General features: G+C 40.7%; 1 protein-coding gene and 1 pseudogene across 1 annotated transcript; both read right to left on the bottom strand.

Moving 5' to 3' along the window:
- Window positions 1-665: 665 nt before the first annotated feature.
- On the bottom strand, window positions 666-8096 carry LOC109879911 (zinc finger protein 345-like; annotated as a pseudogene).
- A 4187-nt stretch (window positions 8097-12283) lies between these two features.
- On the bottom strand, window positions 12284-15799 carry LOC116373844 (oocyte zinc finger protein XlCOF6-like). Its single transcript, XM_031822111.1, has 2 exons — window positions 14266-15799; window positions 12284-13864 (listed from the first exon to the last, which is right to left on the bottom strand). Exons 1-2 carry the CDS (start codon window positions 14468-14470, stop codon window positions 12513-12515), a joined length of 1557 nt encoding a protein of 518 aa, XP_031677971.1. The 5' UTR covers window positions 14471-15799; the 3' UTR covers window positions 12284-12512.
- Window positions 15800-15955: the final 156 nt, after the last annotated feature.

The following is a 15955-nucleotide window of genomic DNA, read 5'->3' as shown; positions in this document are numbered from 1 at the left end:
CCGTTCCTAACAGGTACATTGTTAAAGATATTATATTGTATATTGTAATTGTATTATTTTGGTAACTTCCCAGTGAACAAGCACCAAACCAGCGTGCGTGAGTGCAGAGTTGGATGGTGAGACGTGCAATTTTGTGCCGTTCCTATCAGAATAAATCTACATGACTGGTGCTACATGTTGGAGTTCCGTGTCGATGACTGATTGTACACAGCGCAAGAAGAGTACTGTTACATATACACTTACAGCAATTTACAAACAAGACACTCAGTTCTCAAGATGGTGTTTTCTCTTTATATCCCCTACTATGGTTCACCCCGCCCAGGGTGATGTCCCTTAACTTTAACACAATATAAACTAATCATTCATATTTGCAAATTCAAAGATGTTTCTGCTAGGCGGAGTTCAGATTATTGTTATTTGCAGTTTCCCAATCCTCCTTCTTCTTGCCCGACCGCCCCCCCCCCCCCCCCCCCCCCCCCCCCCCCCCAGGGCATAGGTTTGTGTGTGTGGGTTTGTAATTGGTGGAGGGTGGTATGTGCATTAACATTAGTGAAGTAACACATTAAACATTGGTTTAGGTGTTATTACATGATCGGTTTAAATTATTACGTTATTCATTAAAAGAAGTTGTTACCTGATACCAATAACTTATTACATTAAGTGGAAAAGGTTATTAGACAACATTTTATCATATTAACCAACAAGATGTTACATTTACCGGTTTTATTACATTATAAATCTAAAAGTTATTACATTAAACATTGTTACAAGACACAGTATGCAGAGATCTTGTCTTGAACTCATGGAAATAATTATCCAATATATTATGGATTAGATTTAGGATCATTTTAATCAATACAGATTTATAAAATACACCATTTAAGTGATAACTTCTTGTTTAGAAGATAATGTATTGAATGTATTGATCAATTGAATACATGAATATACACCTATTGTTGAAACATTATTCTACATAATGACATTTAATAATAGTAGTATCATGAGTATATGAAAGAAGATACAAAATTATCAACCCCCCCCCCCCCCCCCCCCCCCCCCCCACACACACAAGTTCCCTATAACATTTCCTATGATAACATTTATCCATTTAGATCAATGTGTGATATTACATAGACACAGGGGAGACCTGATCCTGATCAGAGCTGCATATTATGCTGCACAGAGGTTACCATGGTGATCAGACTGAGGCAACTGTTTAAGAATGGGAGATGGATATGACAGTTTACTAGATGTTTTCTACTGATCCTTCATTGCTTGCTGTTTGGGGTTTTAGGCTGGGTTTCTGTACAGCACTTTGAGATATCAGCTGATGTAAGAAGGGCTATAGAAATACATTTGATTTTATCATTTATTTAGGGATCTGGAAACTGTGCCAGAAGGGAGGGAGATGAAACAGCTATAAGGCTTCTCTCCAGTGTGTATTCGCTGGTGTGAATTCAGGTTATCTAATTACAGCAAGTTTGTGCTTTCTGTTTCTTTCTCATTGGCCCTAAATAAACAGAGCTTCACTGGTGTGAGTAAAGGGTCCATAACTGACTGAAACGCTTCTCACACTGATCACAGATATAAGGCTTCTTTCTCACCAGTGTGTTTGCTTGTGTGATTTCAGGGCGACTGATTAAAGCTCTTTCCACAATAAGCTAATAAGGTTTCTCTCCAGTGTGTGTTCGCTGGTGTCTAGTTAGTTTTTGTGATTGAGCAAAGCTCTTTCCACAATGATCACAGCTATAAGGCTTCTCTCCTGTGTGTATTCGCTGGTGTCTAGTCAGGGTGGAACCTGCAGCAAAGCTCTTCCCACACTGATCACAGCTATAAGGCTTCTCTCCTGTGTGTGTTCGCTGGTGTGTAGTCAGGGAGGAAAATACAGCAAAGCTCTTTCCACACTGAACACAGCTATAAGGCTTCTCTCCTGTGTGTGTTCGCTGGTGTAAATTCCGGGTTACTGATTGAGAAAAGCCCCTTCCACACTGATCACAACTATAAGGCTTCTCTCCTGTGTGTATTCTGTGGTGTGCAGTCAGGGTGGAAGCTAGAGCAAAACTCTTCCCACACTGATAACAGCTATAAGGCTTCTCTCCAGTGTGTATCCGCTGGTGTGAATACAGGTTATCTGATTGAGCAAAGCTCTTTCCACAATGATCACAGCTATAAGCCTTCTCTCCTGTGTGTATCCGCTGGTGTCTAGTTAGTTTGTCTGATTGAGCAAAGCTCTTTCCACAATGATCACATCTATAAGGCTTCTCTCCTGTGTGTATCCGCTGGTGTCTAGTTAGTTTTTCTGATTGAGCAAAGCTCTTCCCACACTGATCACAGCTATAAGGCTTCACTCCAGTGTGAATTCGCTGGTGTGTAGTCAGGGAGGAAGCTACAGCAAAGCTCTTCCCACACTGATCACAGCTGTAAGGCTTTTCTCCAGTGTGGGTTCGCTGGTGTGTAGTCAGGGAGGAAACTATAAGAAAGCTCTTCCCACACTGACCACAGCTGTAAGGCTTTTCTCCCGTGTGAGTTTGCTGGTGTGCAGTCAGGGAGGAAACTCCAGTAAAGCTCTTTCCACACTGACCACAGTTATAAGGCTTCTCTCCAGTGTGTATTCGCTGGTGTCTAGTTAGTCTATCTGATACTGCAAAGCTCTTCCCACACTGATCACAACTATAAGGCTTCTCTCCTGTGTGTGTTCGCTGGTGTGTAGTCAGGTTTCCTGACTGATTGAAGCTCTTCCCACACTGATCACAACTATAAGGTTTCTCTCCTGTGTGTGCTCGCTGGTGTGTAGTCAGGCTGCCTGAATGATTGAAGCTCTTCCCACACTGATCACAACTATAAGGCTTCTCTCCTGTGTGTACACGCTGGTGTGTAGTCAGGCTGCCTGAATGTTTGAAGCTCTTTCCACACTGATCACAGCTATAAGGCTTCTCCCCTGTATGAATTCTGATCACAGTGAATAAGGAAGCCACTCTGGCTTGTGAAACTCTTCCCACAGTCAGAGCAGCAGTGGTGAGGTTTCTTCCCTGTGTGTCCCTGCTGGTGTTTCTTGAGATGCTCTGATCTGGAGAGACTCTTCTCTGTCTCGTCAGCAACAGGATGTTGTTGAGGCTCCCCAGATGATAAGCCCCTCCCACTGAGAGAACAACAGTGTGTGTCCCCTGTGAAACAAAGACATAGAATAACTAGGTTTTGGAAATACAGGTCCATAAATAGTATTATTTTTGTAAAAAGGATTTGTTATTTAGCAGACGCTCTTATCCAGAGCGACTTACAGGAGCAATCAGGGTTAAGTACCTTGCCCAAGAGCAGACAGATGGTTTTACCTAGTTGGCTCAGAGATTCAAACCAGCAACCTTGCGATTACTGGCCTTAACCACTAGGCTACCTGCATCCCTCTTCAATAAATACACTATGGTCAGTTTATTAGGAACACCTCCATTCACAAAACTGGATCGACATTTTACTGGCCACTGAGTGTTTACTGTTTATGAATCAATTAACAGAAGTTGCAGAAGCAGATTGTGTTCTCATCCACACACCCCATTGTTCTTACTTGATGAAATCAGATCTCCATCCTCCTGTCCTTCTCTCACAGTTCCACTCTGCCCTGGTGTTTTCCTGCAGTCGACCAGCAGCACAGAAACCCTCTTCAGATCCAGCAGTAAGGCGCTACCAGGAGAGTTGTGACCAGGGGACTCCGGCAGGGTGGAGGGGGACGTACTAGCTCTGTCCTGGTGACCACAGGAAGTATTTTACATAGAATATAATTAGACCAAACATTCGATTACTTTAGTCTAAATCTCTGATTGGTGGCTGCATCCTTATAATACCTCCTTTCTCCTGAAGTGTGTAACCGTTGTGGAATAATCAGAATTTGTTGGTAACATAGGTAAGATGTTTTATATTCATCATATGTTTGTAAGTTACTTCTCATCAAGAATGTTATTTTTGTATAATACTGTGGCAGGGTTGCAGTATCTGTTCTATGTCAAGACTAAGTTGCATGGTCCGCAGAGAGGGGAGAGGTCAAAGTATCACCATGTGTAAACATATCTTTTGCTCCACTGTGTCTGTGTGCCAGTTCACACAGACACAGTGGCAGTTTCTGGAATCATTCTATCCTCTCCGTGAGCTTGTCCAGGATTGGTTGTATTTAGAGTTGGTTGTATCTAAATTACAATTTGATATATGCCTGTTGATATGGAGGATTGGTTTATGGTTCTGGGGTTTGAGTAAGGAGACAAAGCTGAACGATTTATTATGTCTATGCTGTCTGACTATGTGTGTTCTTTGCTATTAAAGGATCTCAGTTGCATTGTAGTGGGGCTCTCGGAGAATTCATTGAGAGACACTGAATTGCCTGAGAGTCACAGGGTTGTGATAAAGCTCAATATAATTAAAGATGGACTTTGATAACTAACTCTGACATGATTTGGTAAATAGAGGAAATTTCCACGACACCGTTCACTACTTTCCACAAATGTCTTGTATATTTCACTTTGGCAAATTTTTCAAAATAGAAATTGGAATATTTTTTACAAAATGTAAAAACGTATATAACTTGATGGTAGAACAAAGAGCAGAACAGAAACGAAAAGCTCCACCCCCTCTTTCAAGATGTAGATGTCACCTCCCCTTCCAACGTGTGAAAGATGGTAACACCTGCTAAACATGTTGTTCAAATAACCAGTGATGAAAAACCTAAACACCAGAACTACTGCTGCTAGTTATCCCACTTGGAGCATGTTGAGAAAAATGTCAGTCTCATAGTTTCAGTATCCTTGTACAGTAAATACATAGAAGAAACCATCAGATATAGGGGTATTGTGGCATGTTGTGACGGCCCTGAATTTTTCTGAACCGTCTCAGTGCTTCTCCTTCCAATAGGGTGCTTTCCCTTTAATTACCAATTAAATAGCCAGCATCAGCTGCGCAAAAGTGGGGTTGTGATGGAGACGTGAATGAGGATGTGTTCAACCCTCAGTTCCGAAGCTTCTCTATTCCGTTTGTTTTGTAGCTGTTAAACGTGTGTTTTGTAGCCTAATAGAGTTTACCCAGGATCGGATCCACTCTTTGTGTCCGTGGACTACACCTCTCCGTTTTTCGTGGCCTTTCTCCGCTGGAGATCTGTTGGCGGATTGGATTGTCTGACTGACCGACTGACTACAACCTTTTTGTATACGGTATTTCATTTGTTTTGATGTGAGGTATACTGTGATGATTTATGTAGTTGGTTGTAGTTGAGGACTTAGTAAGAGTTGATACGCTTTAAAGTTCTGTGGTAAAATAATTGTTATTGATTGTATGATTAATACTGGGTTTACGCTACACTTGAATGAACGGACAAACATTGCGGGACTAAGGTCACGGGAGTTCCCTGAACTCCTTTACCGGGCTGGACTCTTTTTAGGCCCGAGGTACAGGACATTTCTGGAGGAACCAGAACTCATTGTGATATTATTATATGTGTGTGTGTAATCATTGGTGTTGCTAATACAACCCACGCAAAAGAATATAGTTGTTTTTTGAAGTTTTTTCCAATGTTTTAAGGGTTTATGAAAAGTTTATTTCCATCCTGACTTTTACATAAGTCCTTTGTATTGGTGTAGACTTGACGGACCAGATGGGACTCATTCCCTCCCAAACCAAAAGGAGAAACCAATGTTTTCTCTGGTAGGCACAACCTACCTGGCACCCCTATAAATAATAACCTCAAGTCAAAACCGTTACAATGTGTTGTAGTTCTTGTTACATATAAAGAACTTACAAGAACTTGTGAATTCAATAAAGGCTTTTAATACAAATATATCAGAAGCCGATCTGGTCCGCGGAACAACTCCCTTCCCTAAGCTCTGGCTCTGTATTTATACACATACAACATTTGAGTCCATCCCACATGCAAATTAAGTTACTTCCCTCAGTCCATCTGCCACCATTATCTTTAAATCTGTGCTTCCTGCTTGTTCACGCCCACATCTGCTTTCAGTTAAGTTATAATGGTAGCAGGACCTCATGTCCCAAAAATAGTACATGCCATCTTATCCTATGGGCCCCTTATGTTTAGCCTGGTGTGTTCTTTGGTATGTCTGCCCTTTTTAGGGCTAGTAAACGATGTGTCTAGTAGACTATGTGTCTCTCTCTCTTCTCCTGTGATCTGATGTATATCTTTGCTCTACAGTATTATGTTTGTCCCTATATGTACCGTTTGCGCCTACAGTAAAAAGGTATGGGTGTTGCCTGGTGCAATTTCTGCCCCATGTAACATTGCTCAAGATCCGCTTTCTGCCCCATGTAACATTGCTCAAGATCCACTTTCTGCCCCATGTAACATTGCTCAAGATCCACTTTCTGCCCCATGTAACATTGCTCAAGATCCGCTTTCTGCCCCATGTAACATTGCTCAAGATCCGCTTTCTGCCCCATGTAACATTGCTCAAGATCCACTTGTCTTATTACTGTAACAGCATCCACATTTAAAACCGTCAACATTCAGGAAATGAGTGGAATAAACTAATTTACCACCCAAGTATTTCAGCAGTACATTGTACACTACATCATTTCCATTTTTTTTTATTACACTGTACGTAAACTCAACACTTTATAATTTTGCTTACGTAATTCAGTTTTTAGCAGTTTGATTAAATGATAGTTAAATGTATTGTTAACAAATGACAGGAACATCGTTGTACTTACAGTTACGAAAATCTACAACATACTTATGACAATTGTACCAAAGAGAGAAAAAAACGGTATTTGATTGGTGGAGTCATGTGATAGTGGGAGAATCCACCATATGTTTTATAACAGCCATTTCCTTTCAAATCAGTGAAGGGAAGTGAACAAGTGCACAGTTAGGGAGGAAGGAAAGATAACTAGGGATTCCTTAACATATTATGTAGGTAGAAGTGGAGCTAGCATGAGGGCCATGGGTGTGACTGTTCCTGCAGATACACTCCATCCAAGTGAAAGTTGCACCCCTGGTTTTTGGTATCTTTTAGTTGTCACTAAATTAGATGATGTTGAAGTTGAAATGGTGCTTGAACAGTGGAGGAAGCACCGGTTTCCTTTTCGACTTGTGGTAACTCTAAATCAATAGTTGTTTAGTATTCAGAAAACATTCACTTGCTCGACCATTCTGAAGGTCATGTAACTGTTACATGCAACATTTCTTGTGAACTTAACAGGACAGATGTTGCTCTCTAGTTTTATGATGTAACAAAGGTCTGGTTGAATGTATTCTGCCACTGTCTTCTTGTCTCCGCTGAGTCCAGACATATGAACTAACAGGTTATAACAACGCAATTATTATAACATGTAATATGGCTATTTTTCTGGCTTTCTTCCCTGGTGATTTTTACCTACACACCGCTACTGCAAGTTGTAGCTTTGCCCTCATTATTTCTCCATGGTTCTGACTTGACCTGCTTGTTGCGCATTGCCTTGTATCAATCTGTGTGTTTTAGGCTAGTAGGCTACTTTGCTGAAGGACAAAATATCCCACGTGTTTATTACCACCATTTTGTCCAGCTGTTCAAATGGAACGAATGGATATGGAAGATCAAAGATGATTAAACTAGACATGTTATACACCACAGTAGGAAAACTGTTAATAAGTCGACATAACTTACCCGATCCATCGTTGAAGCCGTTCTTTCTTCAGTTTCTTCAAATACAAAACGTGACAGTAAATCTGTAGCTAGCCTACACTAGTTACTTTCTTTGTTACCGCGTTCAGATAAAGCTAGACCAGAACAAACGTTAATTTAAATATCAACACTCGACTTACGTTGTGACAAATGTTGGAACAACGTCCTCTTCCGAGATTCCAGATAGTTTTAATTGTCTGAGACCCAGTAAGTGTAGCCTAAAAAATACCAGACAAATTACAGCTATACGTGCTATGAACCATGCAGCATTTACAGCAATGCAACCTCCGAAGTAGTCAGTGTGTTACAAGCATTTCGCTACACCCACTATAACATCTGCTAAACACAAGGATGTGATCAATAAAATTGGATTGATTTATAATTATTCCGCTTTACAGACCAGATCCAGAGATGTTGAGAAGGAAGTGGTCTTCTTCTTCTTTAGTGTTATGGCGGTCCGCAAACAATGACTATAGATGCACGCCCCCACCTAGTGTGTTGGCTGTGTATCAGCCTACTATTCTGTAGTATGAATTCATTACACTTTGTGAAAAGCCAACTAACCCTACACCCATTAAAACCTCATCATTATTCCACTACTTTGGCCCTCTGATTCAACACCAGGCCAGCATCCTGGGAGGACAGGATATTATCCTTCAAAACACCTTGTAAATATGCAGTAAAATATTATACACCCAACAGCTGCCACCACAACATCTATCCACTGTGTTTTACATTCTATTACTGTGGTACAGTTGACAACCATGGCCATGAACTTGGCCAAAACTTACTGAAGCATGTTATTCCTGTCACTCTCTATTGACCTCGGCCTAATTACAGAGACACTCTCAGGATCCCTCACCCTGGACCCATCTTCCTCTACTACTTTCTTCACTGCCTCAGCATACAACACCTTCTGCACTACTGTGATCCTGGTAACCTCAACCTGTCTTTCTCTCACCGGACACATCTGATCTCCAGCACCATGTGTACCCCTACAGTTTATACACACAACTTTTACATCAATACTACACATTCCTTTCTCTCAGGTCCTCCTGCACACTTCTCACATCTAGGAATGTCCCTGATACACACTGCTGGAAGGAAGTAGTCAAGGAAGGGAGTTTGTGTTTATACGGGAAGCACCGATACACTTACCGTCAACCAATCATGTCAATGTCGATTTATACAGAGCTTTAAAGCTTGCCAGCTTGTAGTCTTGAAACTCGGACATTAGTTACCTTTGGCTCGTTCAGCCATCCCAATGGGAAAAATTAATGGGGGAAAATGAAGGTTTTGGAACACCAAAAATAAGGCCAGCACAGGCTAAGGAGATCTTATACAGTACATTTGTTCTATGAGATAATAGCAGACAGTTAATATGAATTTTATGAATTATGAAGCCTTTGCAATTCTTGTGCTTTTTTATTACATAAATACTTCAAAATTCACAAGAAGTGATGTTAGCTGATACAGATTGTAGAACAAAACGCATAACATCTAAACCTGTGTTTACGACAGACCTTCCGGCGCCGACAGAGATGGGCGCCTCGCTTTGCATTGCTAGGAAACTATGCAGTATCACAAGCATTTCGCTACACTCGCATTAACATCTGCTAACCATGTGTATGTGACAAATAACATTTGATTTGCTTATAAAGATGGCTCATTCATCACAAAGCCCACTGATATTGCAAACCACTTGAATTACTTTTTCATTGGCAAGATAAGAAAACTAAGAGATGACATGTCAGCAACAAACACTGACACGACACATCCAAGTATAGCGGACCAAATTATGACAGACAAGAATTGTACTTTAGAATTCCATAAAATCAGTGTGGAAGAAGTGAATAAATTATTGTCTATCAACAATGACAAGCCACCGGGGTCTGACAATCTAGATGGAAAATTACTGAGGATAATAGCAGACGATATTGCCACTCCTATTTGCTACATCTTCAATTTAACCCTACTAGAGAGCGTGTGCCCTCAGGCCTGGAGAGAATCTAAAGTCATTCTGCTACCCAAGAAGAGTAAAGCCCCTTTACTGGCTCAAATAGCCGACCAATCAGGCTGTTACCAACCCTTCGAAAAAATGGTGTTTGACCAGATACAATGCTATTTTACAGTAAACAAATTGACAACAGAATTTCAAGATATTAGCTCTTGTTACTTAGTAATATTAATAAATTCATAATGGTAAACCTAGACACTTGCATATTATAGTATTCTGAGTGGTGACTGAAGGCTTGTTACCTTGACTAGATTCATTGATACAATTATGGGTCTTTAGCATTCATGTAATATTGGAGTCAGAGTCAAAATGTTCTTCACTCTTCACATTCTTCTGGCAACGGTCCATACTTGGTCCCTTACTCTTTTTAATTTGCTTCAATGATCTTCACATTTTCCAAATGTGTATTTTGGTCCTGTTTCATCCATCTGATAAATACATTACATTATCAAAGTATGTTTGTCTATTTTATGTTTTTATCTGAAAAGTCCTCTGAGGCGTGTAATGACTTCTCCGAGGAGTGGTGATCCGGGTGGAGGTGGTAGCACATGATGGGGTGGGGGTACGGTCGGGGGGCTCCCCACACAAAGCCTGGTCACTTTTTCAAGGTCATTTTTATGATGTTTCAGAACTACTCGTCAAAACAAGTTACAAATGTATCATTTTCTTTTAAAATAAATAACAGGTCATTCTGATGTGTATGATAGAACACATTTTCAACTCCAAGGACAAAACAAATCACTATGAGACATTTTCACCCCAATTGAGACAACCAAGCACCCTGGCTCATTGACTATAAGGTCTACAGATTCATTCAGTTTATTTTTTATCAATGTGTGTGTGTCTATATATAGATTGTACAGGTGTGTATATTTCAAGAATTCTAATCTTTTACTTTTAGATGTGTGTGTGTGTGTGTGTGTGTATTGTTAGATATTACTGCACAATTGGAGCTAGGAACACAAGCATTTCTACACCCGCAATAACATCTGCTAAATATGTGTATGTGACCAATGATTAGAGTGTGTGTTTGTGTACGAGTACAAGTGCATAGGATTGTGTGTGTAAGTTTGTAATTGGTGGAGGGTGGTATGTGCATTAACATTAGTGAGGTAACACATAAAACATTGGTTTAGGTGTTACTACATTATTCATTCAAGTTGTAACTCACCTGATAAAGTAACTTATTACATTAAATGGAAAAAGTTATTACTACAATTCAACATTTTATCATATTAACCAACAAGATATTACATATACCAGATTTATTACATTATAAATCTGTTATTACATTAACCATTGCTACAAGACAGTATGTTACCGTTGTTACAAGACAGTATGCATAGTTATTACCTTGAACTCCTTGGAAATTATCCAATATATTATGGATTAGATTTAGGATCATTTTAATCAATACAGATTTATAAAATACACCATTTAAGTGATTAACTTCTTGTTTAGAAGATAATGTATTGAATGTATTGATCAATTGAATACATGAATATGTACCTATTGTTGAAACATTATCCTACATTATCCCTCCCCCCTTTTTTTGCAGCAATTACAGCTGCAAGTCTCTTGGGGTGTCTCTATTTTTGCCCATTCTTCAAGGCAAAACTGCTCCAGCTCCTTCAAGTTGGTTGGATTCCGCTGGTATACATCAATCTTTAAGTTATACCACAGATTCTCAATTGGATTGAGGTCTGGGCTTTGACTAGGCCATTCCAAGACATTTAAATGTTTCCCCCTTAAACCACTCAAGTGTTGCTTTAGCAGTATGCTTAGGGCCATTTCCATTTTTTATGGATTTACTGGTGCCCCGTTGGATGTTCAAAGTTTCAGATATAATTTTTACAACTCAACCCTGATCTGTACTTCTCCACAACTTCGTCCCGGACCTGTTTGGAGAGCTCCTTGATCTTCATAGTGCCGCTTGTTTGGTGGTGCCCCTTGCTTAGTGGTGTTGCAGACTCTGGGGCCTTTCAGAACAGGTGTATATATATATATACAGTGGGGAGAACAAGTATTTGATACACTGCCGATTTTGCAGGTTTTCCTACTCACAAAGCATGTAGAGGTCTGTAACTTTTTATCATAGGTACACTTCAACTGTGAGAGACGGAATCTAAAACAAAAATCCAGAAAATCACATTGTACGATTTTTAAGTAATTAATTAGCATTTTATTGCCTGACATAAGTATTTGATCACCTACCAACTAGTAAGATTTCATTTCATTTTAATTTAAGAAGCCCCCCCTGTTCTCCACTGATTACATGTATTAACTGCACCTGTTTGAACTCATTACCTGTATAAAAGACACTTAGATTGCACACAGGTGTACTTCATTTAGCTAATTATGTGACTTCTGAAGGTAATTGGTTGTACCAGATCATATTTAGATGCTTCATAGCAAAGGGGCTGAATACATAAGCACACACCACTTTTGTTTAATTTATTAGAATTTTTTTAAACAAGTTATTTTTTCCATTTCACTTCACCAATTTGGACTATTTTGTGTCTGCCCATTACATGAAATCCAAATAAAAATCCATTTAAATTACAGGTTGTAATACAACAAAATAGGAAAAATGCCAAAGGGCAGTGTATGAAAGAAGATACAATTATCAACATCCTCACAAGTTCACTATAACATTTCCTATGATAACATTTATCCATTTAGATCAATGTGTGATATTACATAGACACAGGGGAAACCTGATGCTAGATCAGAGCTGCATATTATGCTGCACAGAGGTTACCATGGTGATCAGACTGAGGCAACTGTTTAAGAATGGGAGATGGATATGACTGTTCACTAGATATTTCCTATTGGTCCTTTATTTAGTGTACTGGAACCGGTGACAGATAGGAGGGAGAGGAAATACGGCACGTTTTTGTTTTCTGGTGTTTTTTCAATTGCCCTACATAAGCAAAGCGCTTCCTACATAGACAAACATAGGGTTTCTCTCCAGTGTGTGTTCGCTGGTGTGAATTTAGGGTCCCTGATTGACTGAAGCTCTTCCCACACTGATCACAGCTATAAGGCTTCTCTCCTGTGTGTATACGCTGGTGTATAGTAAGTTTTTCTGACACAGCAAAGCTCTTCCCACACTGATCACAGCTAAAAGGTTTCTCTCCTGTGTGTTGTCTCTGGTGTATATTCAGGTGTACTGATTGAGCAAAGCTCTTGCCACACTGAGCACATCTATAAGGTTTCACTCCAGTGTGTGTTCGCTGGTGTGAATTTAGTGTTCCTGATTGACTGAAGCTCTTCCCACACTTAACACAGGTAAAAGGTTTCTCTCTAGTGTGTGTTCGATGGTGTCTAGTCAGGGAGGAAGCTATAGCAAAGCTCTTCCCACACTTATCACATCTAAAAGGCTTCTCTCCAGTGTGTGTTAGCTGGTGTGTATTCAGGGTGGAAGCTAGAGCAAAGCTCTTCCCACATAGACAGACATAAGGTCTCTCTCCAGTGTGTGTTAGCTGGTGTGTATTCAGGGTGGAAGCTAGAGCAAAGCTCTTCCCACATAGACAGACATAAGGTCTCTCTCCAGTGTGTGTTCGATGGTGTCTAGTCAGGGAGGAAGCTAGAGCAAAGTTCTTCCCACACTGATCACAGCTATAAAGTTTCTCTCCAGTGTGTGTTCGCTGGTGTGAATTTAGGGGCCCTGATTGACTGAAGCCCTTCCCACACTGATCACAGATATAAGATTTCTCTCCTGTGTGTATGCACTGGTGTATAGTTAGGGCATCTGATACAGTATAGCTCTTCCCACATTGATCACAGCTATAAGGCTTCACTCCAGTGTGTGATAGCTTGTGTATGTTTAGGGCTCCCAAATATGAAAAGCTTTTCCCACAATCAAGGCAGGGGTAAGGCTTCTCCCCTGTATGAATTCTCAGGTGAGATTTTAAGGTGTTAGAAGCAGCGAAACTCTTCCCACACTGTGAGCAGCAGTACGGTTTCTCTCCGGTGTGAATCCGCTGGTGAATAATGAAGTCACTCCGGTTTGTGAAACTCTTCCCACAGTCAGAGCAGCAGTGGTGATGTTTCTTCCCTGTACACCTCTGCTGATGTTTCTTGAGATGTTCTGATCTGGAAAGACTCTTCTCTGTCTCGTCAGCAACATGTGGTTGAGGATGCCCAGAAGATAAGCACCTGCCACTGAGAGAATGACGGTTAGGGGTGTCCCCTGTGAAACAAAGACATTGAATAACTAGGTTTTGGAAACATGGGTCCATAAACAAACACGATAACAAAAAAAATGTAAGTGTTATTTAGCAGACGATGTTATCCAGAATGATTTAGGAGCAATTAGGGTTAAGTATCTTGCTCAAGGGCACAGACAGATTTTCTACCAAGTCGGCTCAGAGATCCAAACCATCAACCTTTCAATTTGTGGCCCAACGCTCTTAAAACACAAGACTACCTGCCTCTGTTATCATCAATATACACCCAGTTTATTAGGTATCCTCCATTCATGAAATTCAATTGACAATTAACTAGCCCCTGAGCGTTTTACTGTTTATAAATCAATAAACAGAGGTTGCAGAAGCAGATTGTAGTCTCATCCACACACCCCATTGTTCTTACTTGATGAAATCAAATCTCCATCCTCGTGTCCTTCTCTCACAGTTCCACTCTGCCCTGTTGTTTTCCTGCAGTCGACCAGCCGCACAAACACCCTCTTGAGACCCAGCAGTAAGGAGCTACCAGGAGAGTTGTGACCAGGGGACTCCGGCAGGGTGGAGGGGGACGGACTAGCTCTGTCCTGGTGACCACAGGAAGTATTGTACATAGAATATCATTAGACCAAACATTTGATTAGTCTAAATCTCTGATTGGTGGCTGCATCCTTATAATACCTCCTTTCTCCTGAAGTGTGTAACTGTTCACTACTTTCCACAAATGTACAGTTTTCAAATCACTTTGGGACATTTCTCAAATGGAAGTGGTATATTTCTTTACTAATGTAAAAACGTATAACACTTGTAATGCCTCCTGTCTTATGTTCAGAACCTTTGAGTATTCATTGGAGTTGAACACATCTTTCACCCCTGAGTTAATCTTGGTTAACCCAGAACTAATGTCTCACGTAATTGGTCAGCCGCACAATTTAGTTCTGAGTTCTTATGTGTTAGGATGAGAGCTTAACAGATGCTGGAATGAAGAGCTCCACCCTTCCCTCTCCAAAAAGTCAGCGAACACCAACACCTGCAAAATCGTTATTCGTCATAATAACCAGATGAAAAACCTCAACACCTGAACTACTGCTGCTCATTATGATGTAGTATTTAGAGCCAACTCCATAAATAATTTGGTTTTACCTTCCACCCTGAATTAAATGAATGTATACAGTTATCCCCATGTACAATAGAGCCACGTCTCTCTGGTGCCTTTAACAGCCTGTTTCTAGCCTGTGTTGCAGAGTTATGTATCCTATACATTTATATAATCAGGGTTTGGGGGGCATTAGCCCCTCCCCCAACCCAAGTACCACTCCACTGGAATGGCCGTTGACAATTATCCAACACAGGGCTAGTCCACCATCCAGATCAGAGCTGTAAATACAATCAAGCCTGTCTAATGGCAGAGTTGTTAGTTTGGCACTGTTGATAAGCACAGATTTGGCATGACCCTCTCCTTAGGACCATCTGGCAGAACGGCCAGAATATGTTCTATAAGTTAAGACAGGAGGCGGTGCCAGACACATGCCAGAACCAACCCTATGAACTATTACTATGTAACGTGTCTGTAACCAGTATATAAGAGATGTAGTGGTACTGCCCTGAGGGAGATACCTTCAGAACGGTACTTTATACTTCTAAGTTTGACCTCTCCAGCATGCTGATAAAAAAACTTCATTAATTTAAGATTGAATTCGAGTGTCCCTGTGTTGAATTTCCACGAGAATCCCATCACATACACTACATTCCCAAAAGTATGTGGACACGTGCTCGTTGAACATCTCATTCCAAAATCATGAGCATTAATATGGAGTTGGTCTCCCCTTTGCTGCTATACAGCCTCCACCGGGAACTTGCTTCAATTCAGCCACAAGTGCATTAGTGAGGTTGGGCACTGATGAAGGGCAATTAGGCCTGGCTTGCGGTCTGCGTTCCAATTCATCCCAAAGGTGTACGATGGGGTTGAGGTCAGGAGTCACTGTGCAGGCCAGTCAAGTTCTTCCACACCAATCTCAACAAACTATTTCTGTATGGACCTGGCTTTGTGCACGGGGCATTGTCATGCTGAAACAGGAAAGGGCGTTCCCCAAACTTAA

This window comes from Oncorhynchus kisutch, unplaced genomic scaffold (assembly GCF_002021735.2).
Source record: "Oncorhynchus kisutch isolate 150728-3 unplaced genomic scaffold, Okis_V2 scaffold4072, whole genome shotgun sequence".
Classification (NCBI taxonomy): Eukaryota; Metazoa; Chordata; class Actinopteri; order Salmoniformes; family Salmonidae; genus Oncorhynchus; species Oncorhynchus kisutch.
The sequence above is the reverse complement of the archived record's forward strand: the minus strand, read 5'-3'. Positions and strand labels throughout refer to the sequence as shown.